The sequence below is a fragment of the Chlamydotis macqueenii genome, chromosome 15 (genome assembly GCF_036417535.1).
Source record: "Chlamydotis macqueenii isolate bChlMac1 chromosome 15, bChlMac1.mat, whole genome shotgun sequence".
Lineage (NCBI taxonomy): Eukaryota > Metazoa > Chordata > Aves > Otidiformes > Otididae > Chlamydotis > Chlamydotis macqueenii.
The window spans coordinates 6,637,390-6,660,613 of record NC_141570.1 but is presented as its reverse complement, the minus strand read 5'-3'; the positions used below and the strand labels follow the sequence as shown (position 1 = coordinate 6,660,613).

Here is a 23,224-nt window from a genome sequence, read left to right as displayed (position 1 = left end):
ATCCTGAAACCGAGTACGGCAAAACCAGCTGTGTAATGGTGGAGTTAGCTTCAGGTATGAAATGCAGCCACTGAAACACAATGTAATTAATTCTTGGGCTTGAGGAAATGTGCAGAGAGCCACTGTAACCTGCCCTCACACAAATGCACAAAGACAGGTGTCTCATTTCATCTACAGGAAAGAAATTATCCACTCTGCACCTACAAATAAATGAAAGATGACAGAATTCGTGTAGTCTGCATGGGTAAATTGCATTCACCAGGGACAGCACTAAAACTGTCCATCACGCTACCTGAAATATTTCCTAGTATTGGGAATATTATAATTACACTGTCTGGGTATCTAATGTAATGCAACAGACCACCAATTTTTAGTGTCCCCAACTGTAAAAAAAAACACAAGAAGAGTGAGAGGGAGAGAAAAAACCTCCATGTTAAGTAAAAGGTCTCATCAACTGCAGAAACTGAGCTTGCTATGTAAGGTACAGCAGTCACGGGTTCAGAGAATATGTAAATTAATTTGAAAAGCACTTAGCACTACACTAGAATCAAATAGAAGTACATCCATAATACTCAAGTGGTATGTATTGCTACAGCTAGCATTAAAAACACGATCTTTTCCACTTGGGACTTTAAAACCTTTTAGTAAAATCCTGTCTCTGCATCAAATATTCATTTTCTGAAGGCTGTTATCAGATGATAACGGACATACGACCAAACCTGAAAGCTCACAGGGTTGGATGATGTTAGGTACCACTGTTTTCATCGACACTTAAACTGAAATTGCCTCTAGGCTCCAAGGCCTGTGAATCTGTCTCATCAATGCTTTAGCAGCAAGGTTACAGGCAGCTGTAAAAAGTTATGCTTAAAAAGCCAAGGAATATGGGGCCTGTCCTGACATTTATTTCCCTCCTACATTCCTTTTCTTTTATACCTTGGATTCTTCCTTGCAGCATGCGTGTTCGTCGCAGCAGTTATCCCAGACACCCCTCCACTGCATCCCTGTAGGACAGGGGACAAACGAGTTGAATGTGCCTCCTAAATCTTTTAGGAAATTCTCCTGCTCTATGTTTCAGAAATACCTTGCAGAAAGGTTTCAGTTACTGCCTGTTTCCTTGCACTAGGAAGCATTAAAAAACTATTCATCCTGCTTATCCACAAGAGAGAAGACAGTATGCTTCTCATCATTATTTCTCCGTTTTGTCTTAGAGTGATCAGGCTGAGTATTTTGGGATAGAGTAAATTTCCATCAGATGTACTTTCCTAGATGTCAGTGCGATATGTCAGTGTGATGTTCGTTTATGTGATACAGAACTCAGCTCATGAAATACAGGGTAAAAAACAGAAATGCTTCATACAGACATCCAGCAGTCATCACACAGTATAAATAAAGATGACTCTTACACTGTGTTGCTTAAGAACTAATCATTTAAGTGTAAAATCTACTCAATCCTTCTGCTAATCTTTCTGTTATCCATGACATCCACTGGAAACATAGATGATCTCAAAATGCACACTCCTTTATTATTCTGCGAGCACAGTGTAATTCCCTTCAGATCAGAATGAAACAACGCAGCTTTTAGAGACAAGTCCTATTGAGATAGAAGCTTTACATAGAGTTATGCCTGTTAATTATCAAAAAGAAAGGAATATTTTATGGGGAAGGAAGATATGCACATGGACATCGGAAACAACCTCATAAAAAAAAGTTACGACATTGCTAAGTTAATTATCTGTCAAAGTTTCCATTATAAACTCACCACTCAAGAACCAACAGCAAATTCACAAGCTAGCACACACCCCAGGTGCCCAGAAAGTCTGCTGAGCTTTGCTGCAGAGATGAGGGAGTTTGAAAGAAGCAGAGCAATGAATCATTAGCAGGGACTCTGCAGCCATCATCCTATGATACGTATGGCTGCATGCTGGCTAACGAAGATGGAGGGCACAGTCCAATCAAGACTTTTTTTTTTTTTTCAGTTGAGCTGGTTTTACCTTGTATTGCCTGCCTTTAAGAGTATAATGCAAGTTCAGACAAAGACTTCACAGGTAAGGGGGAGTGCTGAAAGACATTTTGAGGTTCACGGTGAGAAGGAGAGGATTGCATAGCTTCAGTGGGTAACGGAGGCCTCCTGAGGTTTTCATTCATGTATAATAGTTACACATAATGTTATTCAATTGTATTTCTGATTCAGTGACTTTCTGCTGAATCTTCTCCCCTTTTCCTTCAGTTCACGTAATGTAGTTACCCAATGTTATTGTCACGTCCTCTCTTGTACGCAGAAACACAGACCGCACAGCCGTCTATCATCCATGTACTCTGAACACAGAACAGAAGTGCTGACGCTACAAAAGAACATTAAAAATACCAAGCCCATAAACAAGCCCTTCTCCATAAACTTACCATTAAAATGCGTCTGTAGCTGTCTCTGTCAATGCCCCAGAGCTTGAGATCTGTCTTGGCCTTGACGGTGGCAGCCCGAGGTGTTCCATAGATCAGTGCCAGTTCCCCGAAGCTGCCTCCTTCTCCGATGCTGGTGACCCACTCCCCATTGACATAAACCTACCCCAGCACAAGACAAAAAAAGAAGCAAAGCCAGTTTCAGGATTTAGTTGCAGTTTTTCTCCTACTGTCAGTTACCTACAAAGCTATTAGTAATTTCCTTTCTAATCATCAACACTGGGGACACAGAAGGAAAACAAAAGCGTAACAGTTTCCACAGTTGGTCCCCAAAGAGGGCAACAACCCTCTTTGTGGACAGAATTTCAAGTCGTCTTGCTTCAGTACAATGACTGTATTTACTCTCTGAGTTTTCAGCTCCCATGGTTAACTGGCATCGTGTTTTCCCTCTTGTGTTCAAGGCTCAGACAGTCAACAAGCAGAACTGTCACAACTTTGGCTTTTTATTAACACTGTCAAACTTGAAAGGAAGGAGATTTGTTGATATGTGTAATGAGATTTGCTGAAAAGCACCATGGCCATGAAATGAAAACCAGTCAAAACAGGGAAACATCTTTTGAAATGGAACATTTTTTTTTCTTCCCTAAGCCTAGTGCCTCCAATAACCATTTTAATATACTTATTGAGCTCTCTTTAAGTGCTTTGGACTTGAGAGGCCATATGCAGAACTACCCTTCGTTTGTAACATCAGCTCCACAGATCTTGTGAAGCAGTATTTGACCCACAGCCTATTCAGATAACACAGTATGGATTGATACCGCTGTCACAGTATTTTTCCTAGATGACGTCTAATTCAAGCACAATTCCTACACTTGAGTGCTATGTAGAACCTCCACCTGAGAAAGGGGGACTCGTGCAGGTGCTTTTCCCTGGGCTGCGTTCGCCTCACCATTCATGGACAGACCAGCTCCTGAGACATAATAGCGCATTCAAAGACTGGTATGGATTGTGTATTCTGCAGCTTCCTTGCAGGCTTGCTGCTGTAAACCTACACAATAAACTCTTTTCATTCTCTAACTTTTCATTCTTCAAACTCTAATGTGTCTGAGTTTAGAGGCAGGAAAGGCTATGTGCAATTACCCACTGCAGAATATATCCCAACCTGCTACAGACTGATAACAGCAGAAATCAACCAGAACGAATTTCATTTGTTTGGAAGCTCTGTGAAGAAAAATAATATGAAGAAGATATGCAGGTATTCCCATCTTAAGCAGAAAACTATGGCAAAGGAAAAGACCATAACCTATTACCAATTACTGAGTAAAAAAACTTGCAGGTTTTTAAAAAAAATATGAATTAGAGCTGCGTTCAAACTAGGCATGAGAAAAGATGATGACCAAAATAAATGAGCTGGGTTAAAAATTCAACAAACTGTCAGTATTAATTTTACTTCTGTCTTCATTTTACGATGAAAATCATAAAGCATATTACAAGCTACAACTGGAATCAATCCCAAGTTATCTGCCCAATATTCAATTAAGATCTGATCCAGCTCCTACTGAGGTCAGTGAAATGTTGGTTCAGTAGGAGATGGATGAGGCCACGAAGTAGTTCAGCTGATCAAGAGACCTCATCACTGCTGAGCTCCAGGCAATGTTGTGGCTCTTGGTGCTCCTGGAGCATTTGAGGATCAAGGGGCTGAAATAAAGGGTAAAAATAATCCCAAACAGGCAGGTGGTAGCAGACTGCCAAGAAAGAGCTCAAGCCACAAAGGCTGTTTGTAGCTTCATTTCTTCTCACGACAGAATGAATGTCACACAGGAGAATATCACACAAGAGAATAGCAGCAGTGTTTCCTTTCAAACTTTTACACTCACCACAGAAAGAAAATCTCACAGAACACTGAACTTTTGATTCTTCTCATGTTGAAAAAAAAATGAAAGCAAAAAAAAAAAAAAAGAAGTTTTAAAAAAGCCAAGTAAACCCAAGCACTTTCCTGATGAAACAAGCAGGTAATACTGTGGCTCCTGGATCTTTTTGTGTGGGACAAGTAGGAGAAATGGATGAATGAAATTAGGATTCTGAAAGGCTTGTAACATAATGAAAATCTATGAAAATTTTTTAACTTAATTAATCCATTGCAAATTTGTCCAGATGTGTATTTGCATGTAGGGATACTGCCTTACTGTGGGGATTTCCCCAGACTGACCCAGGACGTGCTCCAGGACAGTAACTCATGTCCTCCATAAAAAGTCTCAGGCACGATGGGGAAAATCTAAGAATCTCAATGAGATTTGGACCACATCCTGAATGTCAACTGCACCCTTGACTCTGTTTCAGCACACCAAAAATACACGTGTTTATATATGCTCTTTTGTGGAAAAGCAGAGGTTTTGTTATTGCAGAAGGGTCTGAATTATAAGCGGGAAATAAACTCATTCCAACAGATATTTTTTTAAGCAGTATGATGACAGTTCTTGTTAAAGCAGTATGCATGATACGACTGCAGCCCAGAGAGGGGAATTACACTGCTAAAACTCAAGGCAGAGCAAGTGAGGGATGGACATTTACTGTTGCGCGGTTGTTATAAAGAGTGGCTACTATTAAACTGCTCTAAGGCCTCTTTAATTTTGCTGTCTTACTCGACAAGACTCCCAAAAACATGTTTGACATCTCGTCTGTAAACAGTTCATGCAACTAGCCATTCCTCCACCCTAAGGGTGTCAGGTTTAAAGTACTCTGCAGTGAAACCAAATCACTGATCTGACAGTCTTTGGGCCCAGCATTCACTCCCCAATAAAAATGCCATTTCCAATATCACTCTCCAAAACAGAAAACGGCTTGAGAATAACTGTTGTTTTCTAGGAGGAAAACCATTGCACTTCAGTCTCCACAAAGATCTAAGTCAACAATAAACTTTTGTCTTCATGATGAAGTTAAAGTTCCTTGATGGCACCTGACAAAGCCATTCTGCCCTTTAACAGAGAGTTCAGCTCCACGGTGAATCCCTTTAAAATAGATTTTTTAAAAAAGAAGTCGAAAGGAAAGTAGCTCTGTTTGTAAGGTGTGGGAAGTAAAGCTATTTTAGGCTCAGAACAGCTTATGAAAGCCAATGTTATATGGCAGCAGCTCAGATTATCTCCTTTATCCTAAAAAATGCTGGGCTGAGGTTTTGGCTCAGGCAGGTTTAGGCATTTGTGAACTCTCACCCAAGTGGTGAGTATATAAGTGAATTATTCCTAAGTGGTACTTGACCTGCCAGTCAGAGCTCTGCAATAGCTGGAACCTTCCTCTTTCATGCAGCTGAAGAGGAACGTAGAACTGCAGATGCTCAAATGGGACCAAGACGATCAAAAGTACTTTAGATTTCTATTGTTCTCCATCATGTAGTGTGAGCACTGCAATTTATGTGGTCTTGAAAATCACACAACTTGGTTCATTTCGTTATTTTTTTAAGAGGCAAATGGGAAAAATCTCCTGTGAGTATCAGCGGTTCCTTTCTTCATGGGCTACAATATACATAGGCACCAACTGCGAGAGAAAATGCAATGAGTCACACAGTGCTCAATGCAATAGGAATGCATCTTGGCCTCACTCATCTTCATGTTGTCTAGAGAAGCAGAGAGTAACCCTACCACGAGCAGTAATTTTACTCTGAAGGCAGGATATGAACATCTATCTCTGAGCTTCATTGGAGTGAATTTACCTTTAATTTTGTATTGCTGATTTCAAGTTAACTTTTGGCATTTTTTTTTACTGCCACTTTGCGATCTATGTGGACAATCTAATTTGTTCCAGGCATTGCAACTTTTAGATCTTAAATCTCCTCCCGTGGATCTGTTTGCAATAATTTGTTCTTTGTGTCTTGTCAAGCCTTAATATTTTTTGTCCAAAAATGAAGATGAAATTTATTTATTCTTAGAAAAATAAGCAAGTCTTAGACATGAAGGGTATTTATATGTGGGTAGTTTTCTCAGATAAAGCCAGTGCTTTATTTGTAGTACAAATTTACTTTTCTTAAATATAAATACATGAACTTGGAGACTGCCTTGAGAATCCTTAAAAATTCAAAAACTCCAAACTTAAAAAAGTGCTGTTTCAAATTTCAAAAAGCATCCTTCTGAAATTAGAAAGATCATTAATGACAGAAGAATTCAAACTAAAAGCAATCTATGGAAGCTAACCATAAAATACAGCTATTTTTAAAATCCAATAGTATTCTCACACAAACCACCATGTAATTTTCATCTTTGTATATACAAATTAGCCAGTTTGCATATACAAATATGGTCTTCAAGATTTGACCTACAGTGAAAGGATAATCTTATCTACCATCCACAATATTCATGATTAGCTCCACATGTAGATTTATCAGTAAATACAGAACCTATTTAAGAAAAAATACTGAAAAGTTTTCATTTGGATTTTCACCATACTGTAGTTTGACTGCTGTTGTTTTACAAGAAGAAAACCTGAGAATGACTGTAGAGAAAGTTGCTGTGACACTAAATAGAATAGGAAGTTGTTGAGTCTAAAAAAAATACATCTGTTTTAAAAGGGTAGTTGACAGTGCTTTTTAAAGTAAAAAATGTGAGGTTATAAGATTAAAATAATAAACAGGAAGTCATTTTTATATTTAGAAATATGGATTAGAGATTTTTGCAAGACACATACTTTAGCAGGTACTTTCAACATCTTTACTGGAAACTATAATTTAAGCTCTGCCAGCTACTTTTTGGCATAGTTCATATTTGTCTGAGCAGAAAAGCTTCTGGTAGACAATTGACCTCTAAGACTTCAAATCTCACGCCATCATCTACCAACTTTATCCATCTGCAGGGCCTGGTCATGAGTTAACAATTTTCTTCAACCCTGAATCGCTAAGGAGGAAGACTGCAACTGATAATGCCATCATGTCCTTTCCCATCCAACGTCAGCTTTGATCAAAGTATTCCTGGTTTGTAGTACACACTATATGAGAGGAAAACCCCGCGTTCTCCAAAACCTACCTCTGCCTGATTTCTAAAAATCTTTCTTTTATGAATGAAAATTTGTGCCCTTCTCCCTTGGCTCACAGTCCCTGTTGAGTGTGCTTGCCAGCAGAAGGGTATTGCGTCTTCTTTGGCTGTCCATAGTAATACCAAGAAGGAAACGTACAGATACTTTATTCTGTGCTAACACGGCTTGTTTATACCCTAAGAAAGTGTAAGAGTTGAGGATAAAGGGTTATTATATTTTAAAATATTTTATTGTACTTCTATTTGACTCAGATTATTTTTAAGGGAAAATATTAGAATGCTCTTACTTAGTCTTTGGGGTGCTTAAGCCAAAACTCTAACGCTAAATTACTTTTAAATGGTGCAGTTTTTAAAACTCAAACCACCACACACAGATTTTGTTACTCTGTCTTTCTTGGTAGTTTCTGTTTGGTTTTTGTTGCCTGGTTGATAGATTTTTTTTCTTTTCCGTTTTGCCATGACTTTCTTGCAGAGGATGGGAATTTTATGATAGCAATTGCAACCTCCTTTACGTGTATCTTTGCATGTGTATGGAAAATGTAGGTGCTTATCTGTCACGATGTTCTCAGAGTAAATTGCTCCTTGAATCCACCAGCCCTGGTACACCCGCCACTTCTGTGCAGATCAGGGAAACGATGAAGGCAGAGAGCCTGGCCAGGGGTTAAAAGCCTCCATGCGTACGCCAACACCAGCTGAACTAGGCAGAAAATGGCTTGAGGCTTTAAGTCTCGGGGTCAATTGTCTACTCTCCAAATCGCTTTTTTTTCTTAGAGAAGCGTGGAAGCATGCCAAAAAAAAGTATCTGGCAAGGCTTAAATGAACTGCAGCTCGCTTACTAGCGGTCTGGGTTTCCTTCAGACAACAAGGATTTTAGCACTGCTGCCCAGAAAGTGGAAGAACTCTTTTCTGGAGAGCACTATATACAGTGTGATAGTACACACCCACGGGGTCCGGGAGTTGCTGCCCTACACAGGTGCAAGTTCCTCGGCACTGACTGCCTTGGTACAGGCTTTACGCTGCGGGGGCAGAAGGGGCTCACTTCCCTGCACCTTCCCAGGGAAGGCAGTTAATGTAGATAACCTCTGTATCTACCAGGGTGTAGCTGCAACTTGCTCCTGGATAAACTAACGTTTCTTGTGCCTTCCACAGTATTTTGCTGTGGAGTTCAGTGTGCGTTTTGGCTGATGATATAGGAAAAGCTTAGGAAGGAGAGAGCACCCACCTGAGGAGATGGGGAGAGCAGTGGTAGGGTGCAGCAGGATGAAGGAAGGGGGATGCTGAAGTGGGACAGCATGAGAGCCAGTCACAGAAGAGTTTCACAAGACTTAGAGGGTCAGGAGCTTTGGTTGTCCCTGGAATAAACTCAGTCCAAATGACATCTCCTAAGTCTTGTTAGGATGCATTTTTCCCACAGGTCATGTCAGAAAACTGTCCATGTATGTGTTTGAGAAGTGTCAGGTCAACATTATTGTGGATCTCTCCATTTTGATCTGTCCCAGCAGCTATAGGCTAATTTTGGCAATTAGAGGGGAAGGGATTGAGAATGCTCACGAAATTGAAGGTGCAATCTACTTGAAGAAACCCAGTTATTTCATTCATTCCATAGAAAATCTGCTGTTGCAAATCTCAAAAACAAGGCAGGAAAAATATATATCCTATATCACACATAACTGACTGAAGGACTGCAAACTGCCCAGAATATAAAGAAAACTTCTGCCTTCAACTCTAACAGTGTAAAACAAAGCTGTGCCCTGTGCTCGTTGTTTAGCAAAACAGCGAGTCCACTGAATTCGACACAATTGCTCATGTGCTTAAAGGAGGACTGGTGCTTAGCTTGTCAAATCAGGGGTCTGGGATAAAATGTTTAAAAACATCTATATAGCTTAAAAGCCTGCATGTAATTGCAATGCAGTGGCACTGAGGCCATTTAGTCACTGTGGCAGTTTTTCAAATTTTACACCAAATTCTATCTATCTCAGAAGCCTCACAGGTCCCTGAATTGTTCTGGGAAATGTAAGATTATCTGCAAAAGACTTTCATGAACTCAAGAAATCATCAATGAAAAATGCTCTGGACACGTCTCTTCTTGAGCCATTTGTGATCAAGATTATTTATAAAGGGATTTCAACTTTCCATAAAAACAGGGAGAACCTCTGATACACAACTAACGTGATGCAGTAAAGGTGTTTCGGAAGTGATGCCAGGATAAACCTGGGAAGGAAACTACGATGCCGTCTTACCCGACAGAAAATGCAGCAACTGGTGCTCTAAACAAGTCCTCAGTATTTGCAGAGCCACAGCCACCTTGGTCATGTGTCATTACAGAAAATGCCCAAACCACTTTGTGCAATGGTTTTACAAGTAGACACAAAGCTGTCTCGGCCCTGGACATTTATTTTCCCCATTTTGTCACTGCTTTGTAAGAGCAATATGTGCATATGGAAGATCACCTTTTTTGCAAGTAATTAATTAATTTCTGATGTCATTCAGTCCCTCACTATCTCTGAGCCAAACGCTGAAGAAAGCTTTCCTAAAGGTTATCAGCGAGGACAAATTATTTTTAAACAGGATTAATCTACAACTTCAATATGTGCATTTGCCTATGTTTGTGGGTCTGATTCAAAGCCAGTGAAATCATTAAGCTCTGTATCAGGCCCTAACCAATTATTTTTAAACTAAATTTTAGCACTGTTCTATAAATATTGCTCTTTTATTTTCTGGCCCTGTGGATGTGGCAATGTTTGCTATTGAAAGGTATGCCTGATAGGAACAGTGACTCAGACGGATTTCCTGAGGAGCAGCTTCCAGAGGCAGAGGCAGCATGTGAGGTTTCTCAATTCCCAACAATACCAATTAGATGGTCTCCTAACACAAACAGACTGCTAAAAAAAAAAAAAAACTTTCACTAAAATAACTGTATGCCTCCTGCCTGGATTTAAAATAAATCACTTTCTTCTTTAAATATGCCAAACAAAACCCATCTGGGCATCTGAAGAGCAAGGTTGCTAATGAGCAAGCCTGCCCTATCCAACAACTGCGGATACATAAGATGTGTGCAGAAAATTCAGTCAAATGAGGAACTTGTAGCAAAACTGAAAAGGATATGGGTAAAAATAATAAAAATGATAAGAGGTGAATAGATTATGATGTGGAAGGCAGGTTCAGAAAGAAGCTCCTTTTCAAAGCCTTGCTGATGAAACCACGGCATACTCCTGTAAACATTTTGTGGTCTAACAGATCACTTTACACTTATAATAATCCTTGCTTTATTAATATGCTGCATTGTTCGTATATTTGGACCTAATTTTAAAAGCAAATTAAGGTTTCTAAGATGAAACTCGCTGCCTGAGGCTGTATCTCAATTTGGGGAAAAAAAATAACACATGAGCTAAGCTAACTGATTAAAGAAAATATTTTCCTTATGGTTGATCTCAACCCTCGGGTGCATTCCAGCATGGTGGCCTGCTCTGCCAGAGACTGCGCACCTCCAGGTGTGGTTAGGGTTCTGAAGATAATGTCATTTGCTTAGTTTTGATACTATATTTTCCTGCTTGGAATGGACAAATAAGCTAGTATGTAAAACATGACAAGTATAAAATTATGCACAAATCACTTAACACAACAAAAGCAAGGTAATGAGACCAATCCTGTGCAATCTATTTCCAGAAGAAAAGAGACAGAACATGGCTGGGTCAAGCTGTGTGCCAGCGCATACAATTTCATTATGTCGCTTCAAACTAAATATTACACTCTAAAAGTGTACTTACGTCCACCTCGCCTTGGTCAATCACATAGAAGTTGTCTCCTTCATCACCTGGAAGCAAAATACAAAAGGTAATCGTTTCCTGAAGGTCTCCTAAACTACTCAATAATTTCCTGTCCCCATATTTAATCCTGTACATATTTGCACAGGTTTGTACTCCAGATTATCTACACAGAGCTTAATTTTCTGAAATATCCTTGCCTATTTGCCTTCATAAATCAAAATATCGCTATGGTTTCTTCCTATTAGTATCTTTCAATGGCATTAATTTATCTCTTTTGAGTGAATCAACACTTCATTCAGAGTAAACACACAGGAGGCTTTAATATAGCCCAAGGGTAATGAAGTCCTCCACAACATGCTGCAGGCACGCAGGTAAGTTGCCAAGTGTGATAACTACGATACAACACAATGAGGTGCTGAATATTCCCAACAACCATAAAAATATTTTCCATCTCTAATTACTCTCAGCTAGCCTGTGCTACCCTTATGCACTCTAAGCTGTGGTTTACTTCCTGACTATCTTCAGCTAAGGAATGAACATTTGAATTTGAAGTGCTATTTATCTACATTTAACTGTAGCACTTTGAAAACCTGGAGATCTATCAGTGCGGTTTTGTAGAAGACCTCTGCACGTGTAGCAAGGGACCTGCATCCATGAACTTACGACATGGCTGCACACTCGGATGCTTTTGGAATACAGTTCTTCTTCCCATTAAGCAAAGAGGGTGAAATCTCAAATAGAAAGATGTGAATTGTACAATCTTAGCAAACATACAAGGGAAAAAATGAAAGGAAGAATTACCCTGTTGTATGACTGTTTCTCCTGCGATGTGTGTGACGGGGAACATGGCATCGAATATGTCACTGGAAAAAAAAAAAGAAACATTTATTAATGAATGGGACCTATTTCTTATCCAGTCAGTAGACCTACCTCCATTGCTTCATTCAGCCTTCATTAACAGATTTTGCAAAAAAAGAAAAGGAAAATGTAAGTTGTAACTGGAAAATGAGCCTCTCCTTGGAAAGAAATCAAAATAACTAGTTAGGCGCAAGCTGTGGTTTAAAACTAAGTGAGACCATGATTCAGTCCATACTATTTTGAAAGAACTCCTGAATTATATGCATACAGCCCACTTCTTATAGCACTGCACAGACTAGCCAGCCTGAGTATTTTATTGTCCAAGCAGACAGAGCTCAGCTTTTCGGCCGCAATCGGTATGTGTCACAGCAGTAATTGCTAGATGCCTAAACGGGAGCTCTCCTCTTCTGAACATCTGGCCTCGCATTTACAAGCAAAACCTGTTCCACAACACAGAGCACATTTGGAAAGGTAGATGGCTCTAAATTAACGTAGCATAAGAGCTGGCAAGAGATTGCACTCACTGCAGAAGAGGCCAAACTGAAAATCTGAGTGGGTTACTCGTGAGAAGAGAATTTGACCAACGCAACAGAAACATCGAAGCTGCAGAAGAGCCTTGTGCTCATTAATCATCGCTGAATTACACACCTTACTGCAGGATCCAGCAGACTGTCACATATCCTTAAAAGGCCAGGCAGAGCAGTGAGGACGGGAACGCACCCTGCACCAACACTTTGGGCAACTTGCCCAAATCCAGTCCTTTGTTTATTGAGGGAGACAGCAGGCTCCGTGGAGCCAGGGCTTCCTTTCCCCACATCAGATTTTGGGGAACTTATTTTCCGAAGCATGAAAAGCACTGAGATGGGCGCTCCCCACCTCTCTTCCCCTTCCTACGCACCAGTCTCAAGGACTAAAGGAAACAGCTCCCCGACACAAACAAAAGGCAGCACGGAGGAATTGTTAACTAGTCTCTTCCCTGGCCTGATCTAGGAATGGTCCATCCAGGGACCGATGACAGCGGCGAGATGCAACACTTCAGCCTGGAACGGAGCAAGGCCATCACAGTCGTAACAGAGTGCAAACAGTGAAGAAACCTAAAATTTTCATCCAAACAGCCAGAAGATCAGCAAACAAACCCATGCTACATTTCGATGCCTTATAAGGGAAATGCATACTGTAAAATGCCATTATTAACTTATTTCCTGTTCAACTGTTCCAGACTGTATTCAGGCTCAGTTCTAGGAAATGTTTCATTCCTGAGTTCAAATTGGTCATGTCTTTCCTCCTCAGCAGACAGAATGTTGTTGCTCAGTGCCGCAGTTCTGCGTCAGCACCACTTGTAGAAGAACCGGGAGATTTCAAATCCGGCACCTCCCACTGCTCTGCAGCACCTGCAAGGGATGCTTAGCCCCTGACCTATAACAAAATCATGTGTTTTACCCCTGTTGTTTCATCAGGCCCACCCTATGCTATTCCTACTCACTTTCAGGAAATATCTCCACCACGGATAAAAAACCTGCTCAGAGGCTCTAAAGAGAAACCTCTTTCTCATCTCCTTCTGAGCACCAATGTAAAGTCTGAAAAGCATACGGACTGTATTCTTAAATCCACTAAACTCATTTTTAGTGATCTTAAATGGGTTCAGCACTCCTCCAGTTCAAGGGACTTCTCTGTTGGCAGAAAGCATCTGTCTGGTGCAGGCTGTGGAGCTGGTTCCTGTGCCAGCCCGTGGCACCCTCCACCTAAAAGAAATGGGAGCTGAGGTTCAAGATGGGATGGGGGAAACTGCCACCACAGTAGGTGCCGAGTTGGAACAGCCACTGAGGGACCTTATGCCAATTAGGCAAGTCAGGCTGTTCTTCAGCAGCTCTGGGACCTGGAAATTCAGTATGACAGAGGCTCATTTGCTTCCCTGTGGTTTCCCCTTGGCTGTGCCTGGGCACCTCACCAAGCTTTGAGAACAGTCCTGCAGCCTGCAGAAGATTAACGGGAAGAAAAGGCGCTCTGCGTGGCAGAGAAGAAAGTTTTCAATGTGATACATCCAAAAATAGGCACAACACTATGAGTATCAATAACCAAATCAAAATCTGACTGCTTCAACAAACTTGGAAACATTTTTTTTTAATAGAAATACAGAGGAAATAACTACCCACAGTTTCACCCTTTCATCTTTTTTTAAGGCTGTATTTTATTTATAACTTAACAATTGACTGTACAAACAGTGCCCAATAAATTATGTATAGCACTGTGCCCTTCTCCAAAATGTTCCACATTTTATTTCTACACCACCTTTTAGTTTTATCAAAAAAAAAAACCCTCTTTAAAACTCACAGACTAAAACTTTCAGCTGATGGTGTAATGAACCCAAAGTCTATTAGCAGCAACAGCAGCTTTACACTAATATTCTGCTGTGCAGCAGTGTAGCAGGATATTAATATAAATATTCTAGCACCCCATATATGATGTGTTTCAGTAAAGTCTTAATCTTATTAGACCAAGACTTGGATTTTTAAGAGACCTTTGAAGGACATGTCATTAGTCTAAAGTACATATGAACAGACAGACACACAAGGTACCCAGAGTCATGGTGATGTTGATTTATTAGTCCAAAGAGAATCAAGGGCGTATCTTTGATAAATAAATATAAGTGACCAATAATATCATGACTGTCGCTGGAAACATATCATCATATTTCTTTTCTACTAGGGAACTATTGCTCTTTATTGATAGGTTAGGCCAAGATCTCTCACAGTGATTAATGAGTCGGAGTGTTTCTGCTTTTGGATGCTGAATTTGAGATTCATTAAACAGACTCTGATCTCAGATGATACGGATCAGCCTCCAAGTTTTTCAACCTGCAAGTATGGCACACAAGAACTGGGACATTCAGAATACCACCAAAGAAAATCATCATTCTGGAAATTATCATCTCCCAAAGATACCAAATGCTTAAGGTCCCTGTACGAAATCTGGTTTTTGATTTAATTCAGACTAAGTGTAGAATCTGTTTGGAAATTTCTCTTGCAGCCTTTATCCTCAGTGTCTGAAATAAACAAAAAAAAATGTCACAAGGATCAATATACCAAAATACTTTGAAAATATGAAAAATTGGCTCCTGATCCATGCAAAAATCTGAAACTACAATAAACAGACATATTTTCCATATCCCCAACAAACGTCGGATGCTCCACATTCAGTTTCAGCCATGTGTCCTGGGTCTCTACCACATAGAGAAAACAAGCTTTAAATACTGAATAAATTAAGAAGTGGCACTTGCTAAAGGCATAAACAATACAGCCAAGGCCAAAAATATGGCCTGTTCTTTTTTTCCTGTACCCTGCACTCGTTTATAAGGCACTCAAAATCCCTTTTGAATAAAAAATCTGCCGTTACAAATACTGTGCTGCAACCATCCCACCACCAAGCAAAGATTGTAACTATGTTTTCCTACAGCTCTGCAAAAGTAGGTAGTTGTATTTCCTAGGTTTGGAGGTTTTGTTAAATAATTAGGGTCAAACACACGCATATGCATTCCTAACAACCACCGTTTTTTGCAAGCACAAGCAGGTTTTATTCCAGCATAAACACACAGCCAGAAAATCAGTAGTTAAGTCTTCACCAAATGTTGAACTGCCATGATTTCATCTTCTGTCTGAGCTGCAGCACCAAGAACACAGCAGCCTCTGTCTTCTGCCCCTGCACCAGCTATTGAACTGCTGACACCGGCCGTGCTAGCAATGCTGCGCGCTGCATTGATATGGAAGGGGTTTGATTTTTTGCCAGGATTTTTATGATTGTGCTGTAAATGAGAACCGCTCAGAGGGATTTCCTTATTTTCTTGAAAATGGATCATTTGCCCTGTTTCCAGATGACTTACTCAGGTGGTGGAAGAATAAAATAGGGCACCAGTTCTGGTATTTCAGCTGTTGTTTCATGAGACTGCAACCAAGAGAGATGCACGGCCCCCAGTGTGTCCCAGGCTCAGCATCAGCGCTTGGAGGGCTCTCTGTCACCCTCTCCTTTTGACAGGCTTTGCCGTTTTTTCACAGCTTCCCTACCGACTTCCAGAGGATCTGTATCAGGTTACTCATGGCACCTGGAGTCAAACATTTGTTCCGATCAGAAGGTATCAAGGGCAATTTTTGGCTTGGAAATGTTGCAAGTGGGACTGTATGTACCCGAATATCCACATCTGGATCCAAAGGGAGACACTATCAGGACATTACAGATGTTTTCCAGGGGAATTTCTGCACATTTAATTTTTTGTAACTTTTGGATAGTATCATTCAAAAACAAATGACAAGAAAAGATAGTGAGCAACACAGAACATACAGAGAGTAGTTAACAAGTCCAACAAAGTGAAACCAAGAAATGCGTTTAGACATGAAATCTCTATCTATTCAATCAAAAAAATACCATCTGTCTTCTTGGGGAATATAAAATTTTAAAAGACTTTTTTAAAAAGGTCAAAGATATCAAAGGCTCGCAGCAAGTTTTAACACATAAAGTGTCTTCTGTGAGTGTACAGGAGAATTGCAAACAACTGCAACCAGACCTGAAACCACAGAGGCTGATCCTCTGCTGTCTGTCGTCTGCAATGACTTCTGCCCACCTGTCCAGGCTGGGCCGGTTCCCTTTTCATGCAAGGAAGGAAAACTCCCCTGGAACCAATGAACCTGCAGTTATTTAGAGCAGCAAAGAGTCTATCACAGTGATTGCAAAATAAATATGATGAAACACTTTGCTGATTTAATTCAGGCATTTTGTAGACCCCATTTGCCAAGATGCAAATGACTGTGCTAAGAGGAAGCCAGTGGAGAGGGCAGGGCCAAGGGGTTCTCTTTCTCACGAGAAAAAGTGAGTGATAAAAATAAATCATCTCATCTGCTTTTACACCGAGGCTGCTTGGAATTGACATAGAATATGAAACAGATTTTTTTTAAAAGTGCACTGTAGGTAATACAGCACGGGCAGTGGGCAACGGAGAAGCAGCTTGTTAAACAAAGGCAGAGAAGGAGGATTCCAAGCACTTTCAGAACCAGACCATGGCAATGGCCAAAATAGGGAAACTATGTAAGACAATTTATCAGTTTCACAATCAGATTTCTTTCCAGCCCTTGCTGTGCTGAATGCATTGCAGGAAAGGAAAAATGGAAGAGACAAAATGTATACGTGTTAGGCAAAAATGGAAAATCCTCATTATACCCGCAGGTTATAATTTGTCAGAGTTCAATCAGAACAATTTCATTGTGCAGGCAGACTCAGAATGCCTTCCATCTGTGCACTATACAGAGGTTTTTTTCTTCTTTTGCTATCTCTCTAGCAAAACAAAGCACGCCTGTATTGTTGAGGATAGCTTTAAAAGATATGTAGCTGCTCTGGCATAGTTCAACAAATGACGTCCAACGTTCTCTCGGAGTGAGGCTGCCCTAGCAGAAGGATTCCAGTGTTTTAAACCTTTCCTACTTACGTATCTGTGAAGTTTAGTAAACATAGCTGATAGTAACTCTGCCTTTCTTTAGCTGTAGCTCTTCTATCTGGGTACTATTTTAAGATTTCTAAAGTTGGGGGTGGCGGGGGCGTTGTGGGTCTCTTCTCATGTATGTCTAATATTTTGTTATGATTCATTTCCTGAAAAGATAACAACTTTCTAGCAATTGTTCTGACAACCGCTTCTCCTGCTCTGTAAGGATGAAGAGCACAGAATTTAAGCAGACGACTGCCTTCGATTAACATGTACGTAGTGAAGGAATAAATGCAGATCTATGCTATGGGTAAGATGAGGCTTTGATCCAGACTGCTTGCTCCTAGGAACGCTGCATGTCCTTGCTGATATACAACACTGAAACCACCAAGAAACAATTCCTATTATTTACTGACTATTGAGAATAAAAGGAATGTACATATAGGTAAAATAAAAGATTTTAGAGGTATTTAAAATAACAGCCTGGACCTTACAGTTGCTATATCAAATACCCGGTGTCACAGGCACGTACCCAAGAGGGAGAGTCAGTACCGAAGCCCGAATGAAAACATTACCCATCTATTTCTGCTATTTTTTTTTTCCTGTTAGGACAGCAATAAAATAATTACAGCAGCATACAAAGCTATTAACAATTGAGACTATTTAATTACTTCCGTGTAATGGCCAGTGTTTATGTATTATTACAATTAAGACATTAATTTTACTGTAATGACTTTATAGGTCTTTGAAATCAGACATGAGAAGGCATTCTGAATGGCAGGTTAAAATTAAAGTCCATGTCTAATTCTGTAAGATTTATTAAGTCACAAGTCCACATAACTAACAGGCATGTGAAACAGAAAGAAATAAAAATTGTCGTCTTCTATTTCTATGAAATATTTCCATTTTTACGGTTTTATGAAGTCGTTTTATAGGTTCATGACTTATTACACCAAAGGAACTGAATGGAACTTTATAAGCAGAGCATCAATTAATTTTACAGACTCTATACATCTACATGTTCACAGCACCTTCAAGATGTTAACAATAGCTTTCCAAGAGATGGAGTACCACGTCCAGTTTCGGGCTCCCCCACACCAGAAAGACATTGACGAACTGGTGCCAGACCACAGTGGCCACCAGAATTGTCCAGGGCCTGGAGCATCAAGCAGGTAGAGAGAGGGTGGGAAAACTGTGTTTATTCTTTTACAAAAAGAAGATTGGGGAGCTCTTATTGCTCTCTACAAGTGCTTAATGGGAGGGTGTAGAGAAGACAGCCAGACTCTTCTTAGATCTACACAGCTGAAGGATGCTAAGGCAACAGGCACAAAAGGGAACAGAGGAAATTTCCACCTGATATAAAGAAAAAAATTTCGCTATGAGGGTGGTCAAACACTGGAAGAGAGGCCCAGGGATGGGGAGTTCTTTCAAAACTCAACTAGGCAAGGCTCTTGGTTAGAGCAGCCAACTCTGACTGGACCTGCTTTGAGCAGGAGGTTGGAGTAGGGATGTCTGGAAGCCCCTTCCACCCGCTGCGAGCCCAGGGTTTGGCACCGAGCTTCTCCCAGTGGGAGAGATGAGGTGGTCCTGCGCTCAGCCGCAGACACCGGGGAGGCGGAGGAGCGTGAGTCAGGAGGCCAGCTGGAGGAAATCCCATGCATAATGCATGGAAAATATGCTCTCTGTGTACTGATGGAGGAATAGCTGCGTGCTTCTGCGTGAATAATTGCAATGAGACTGCAGCCCAACTTCACATCACTAATATCACTACTCATCAACAAAGTCTGCACACATCAGAAAGCTGTGATTAGAAATTAGTTAGCAAGGTTGTTTTTTTTTTCAGAAAAAAAAAACAGTTTAATAAACTGAATATTCTTGTGGAAAATGGCTGATGTCATTTTCCATTTAAAATATTTTTTAAAGCTTCAAAACTCGTCTAGATGTCCTACTGTGATATCTTCAGAGGATCTACTTTTCACTATGAAATTATTTCAGAATTAAGCTTCTTAGTAAAAGGTTAAAATGAAAATAAGGCATTGTTATTGAAAATGATATTTCAATTAAAATTAATCATGTTTGTTTGCTTGTTTTCTGCTTGTGAGCAGAGATCAAGAGATTTTGATCTTGGAACTAAAATTCAAGATGGGGAAAAACTTAAATGCCACAAGAAAAACCAACAAGCGAAAAAAAACCAACACAGAGAAACTTGGGTCAATAAAATACACTTTCTACTTGGTTACAATGCACAAATACATATATACACCTACAGAGAAGCACACGTACTAGACTGCACAGACTTCTGGCTGTTTCAGTAGGTACAGGATAGTGACCAGGAATTATTTCCTCAGCTAGCAGGTACCAAGCTCTCATGTAAAGACTGAGACATTTGTGGGGGTTATAAACGAGAAGAACACAGCACTGCTGCAAGCACAGCCTACTGAAGCTGTTGCTTTGAGAATCCTCCAGATACATTATTATTAGAAGCAGAGAAGGGCACTGTAGCGAAGTCAAAGGTGTTATTTGTACGCGTTGGCATTGCAGAAGCGACCTAGGGAAACGCTCAGCACCATGACGAACCATGTACTCCAGACAAAGTGGGCCAAATTCATCCCTGGCGTCACTGAAATGAGGCTGATGTACTTGAGCTGACTAAAGAGAAGGACGGCCCTTTAAGTCACAGATGAGTATATAGGATTTACCTTTTCCACCCAATTAATGACTCATCATTTTCTCAAACATTCTGGAAAAGCAATGGCGGATACCACGCTGAAAAAATAAGTATTTTAATACCTGAAAGGAAATTGCTTCTGGTGGGACAGAAACACAACACCACAAGAATAATTATCATCCCCAAAACAGAACTCTGTTGTTATTAACATCAAGCAAATTCCACCAGTGATAAAGGGTGACCATACCAAAGTTCCCATATTTGAATAATTTATTTCTTCTGGTACTTTTAAATCTCTTCACTCTTTAATTTCAAGCTCCCTCTTCTGGACTATCCCAATGAAGCCTGAGAGCCACTATGCACTACTCCTCGTCCTTCCTTTAGTAACCAGGTAATACAGCTACAGAAGCCCTTGGTAAATGGCACTGATACAGATTACTAATCTCCTTGTCCCAATTTCACTGTTACTACAGCTGAAGTTCTCTGAAAATATAACGGTTTACGCTGAGATTTAAAGAGCTCCCAGAGGTTTGCAGTTATAAATGCACTATTATGCGATCTCTTGGAGGAGATGGAGGAGGTGTCCCTTAACATAGGGACATGGGACATATATCCTTAGCGATACCCCTATATAGGAATATAGGACATTATTTTAAAGAATGAACTATGATAAACTGTATTTCACATGTACATAAGTAAATACGAACAAAACCATACTGTGTACATTACCTTACTCTTCACGTTATGCAGTGACGAGAAATACCTGCCCCACAACAGCATTTTTTGTTTTGCTTTTGAGATGGAGGACATTATTTCATGAAAGTTAAATTATATATATTTATGTTTTCTTGCATCCCTTTGATTAGCAATATGCTGACAGAGCAACTTTTATTCTAATAATTCACCCAATTTTCCTATTCAGAGCATGTCTACAAACAAACTGTGTGGTTGTGGATTTTGGATATGAACACAATGTTCATTTATTTTATTTTATTTTACTTTTTTTGTCACTCTGTGCAAGAATAATTTCTAACAGTTTTCTACAAATATGAGAAAATTAAATTCTATTTGATAATTATGATTGCTCCTTCAAATCATATACTTACTGCTCCTAGACACTATTTTTACGAGTACAGCTTCTGCACCTAGAAGAAACGTTTGAGTGCTACAAGACAGCACCTGTGCCTGGCAACTATATCAGCACAAAAATAGATAAGAATTATCAGGTATTAGGTCAAAATCTTTTCGCTTCCATGCCTACCGGCACTTGCCATTAACATAAAAATCAGGATACTTCAGCATAAACTCTGCTGAAGATGCTCAAGCTAAAGAACAACACGACGCTAAAGAATGACCAGATGCTGAATATAAATGCAATTGAAGGGGTTTTTTATCATATTCCTGTAAAATAGTTTTGTACATCAGGAAACTCCTAGGATAACTGTGGTAATTTGTGTATCACTACATAGTGCCACTGGAGAAGCTTGGAAGCAATCAGAGACAGAAGCCAAGGCTCTGCAGAGATGTAGTTCCTGAGTCGCTCAGCAGCGTGCCTGCTGCGAGTCGGAGGAATGCTTGCTGCAACTAATCAAGCAGTGTTTGACACGCATCTCCCCTGGCTGACAAGCACATAACATACGGCTGCAAGCATCTCCCACATCTTGCTTAATTAATTTCCATCCTTGTGGTGTGCTCCCACACCTGGAGATATCAAACAGCTGCGTCTAATAAAAACATTTTAACCTGTGTTAGTGGATGGGGTTCAATTCAGTTTATAATTGGATCAGTAAATGAAACCATTATAAAATAGCTGATAAAGGTTCTCTAGAACGAGTCAGAATGGTTTTTTAAAAGTGTGTAAATCTAGTGTTAAAGAGCTGATGAATAAAATTCATAGCTGACACAAAACCACATGTCCACAAGCGCTTGCTTTTCTATTTGCATATCTATTATACCTTACAGACGTGTGCAAACTCATACACCCACACGTTTCCCTTATGTTTTCCCTAAGTTTATCATTACTCCCCTTCGTCTCTGATTCACAGCATTTCTGAGATAGAATCTTTTACAATAAGATGAACTAGAGATAAAATTTCCCTAGACAATAAATTCTTCTTTTGTAGCGGCTTTTTAGTGTGCTATCGCAATCAAGCAGCTTCTTTTTTTTACAGCTCAGCTAATTCAAAGAAGGAGAAAACAGAGATCGATTAGATCAGATGATGCATGCATTTCTTCTTAAGTGATCTGTATTTGCAGGGGTCTGAAGGAAAGGGAGCTTTTGCGCATGAAGAGCTGTTTAAATCTATAGATACACAAACACAGAGCTAAGGGCGCGCGTTCTTCATCTCTGTGTAAATAAATTCAGACGCAGTTACATTACTTTGTTCCATCTTTCTTAATAATTTTCTTTCCCAGTCTTTGCTAACCACTAAAACGTACATCAAAGGCATTGTGAAGACACCCAGCAACACCACTGGCATCAACACCTGCTACTTCCAACCTCAGCACTAGTTCCCCAGCAGATTGCTGCGTTTCAAAACCCTGCCTAGCCAGCATGGCACTAATCCCTTTCTTCTGCATTCTGCTACAAACATTAAAAAAAAATCAATTCTGCAATGTAATGTGCACGAGTCTACTTTTATCTTTCCACGGTGATATCAAATCTGGAAATCTCAGCTATGTCGGGCTTTCGTTAGCATTGTCAGGACGGGAGAGGGAAAAGGCAGCATTGCATACGCCTTCCTGCGTATCTGCAGTACATTTTTTAAATGCCTGGTTGAAAGGGAACATGAAGAATTCACTGGGCAGGCCAGTGGATCAGTATTAACGCAGATGGTTTTGGTCACTCTTAGCTCAAACCTTCAAATACTTTTTGCTTGGCTTTGCTAACTCCATGTTTGCCTTCATGCCAGTATAATTTTTGAGCAACTTCTCAGCAGGAAGAATTGTATTTTATGGCATTAAATAAACCAGGACAAACTCAGCCCTGAAACAAATTGAAAAAAAAACTTGCAGGAGTACATTATAACACAACTTGTATTGCTTCCTTCCA

The 23,224-nt window shown here is 40.1% G+C and overlaps 1 protein-coding gene across 2 annotated transcripts in view; it reads right to left on the bottom strand.

Annotated features, from left to right (window-relative positions):
• The window catches only part of PRKAR1B (protein kinase cAMP-dependent type I regulatory subunit beta), a 100,118-nt gene that overhangs the window by 32,393 nt on the left and 44,501 nt on the right, over window positions 1-23,224 (bottom strand). For both annotated transcript variants that reach the window (XM_086760019.1, XM_086760018.1), the window contains exons 5-7: window positions 11,984-12,045; window positions 11,183-11,229; window positions 2,401-2,559 (exon numbers count right to left, since the gene is read on the bottom strand). In XM_086760019.1, the coding sequence (XP_086616145.1) occupies window positions 2,401-2,559; window positions 11,183-11,229; window positions 11,984-12,045 (268 nt within the window). The remainder of the gene's footprint in view (window positions 1-2,400; window positions 2,560-11,182; window positions 11,230-11,983; window positions 12,046-23,224) is intronic.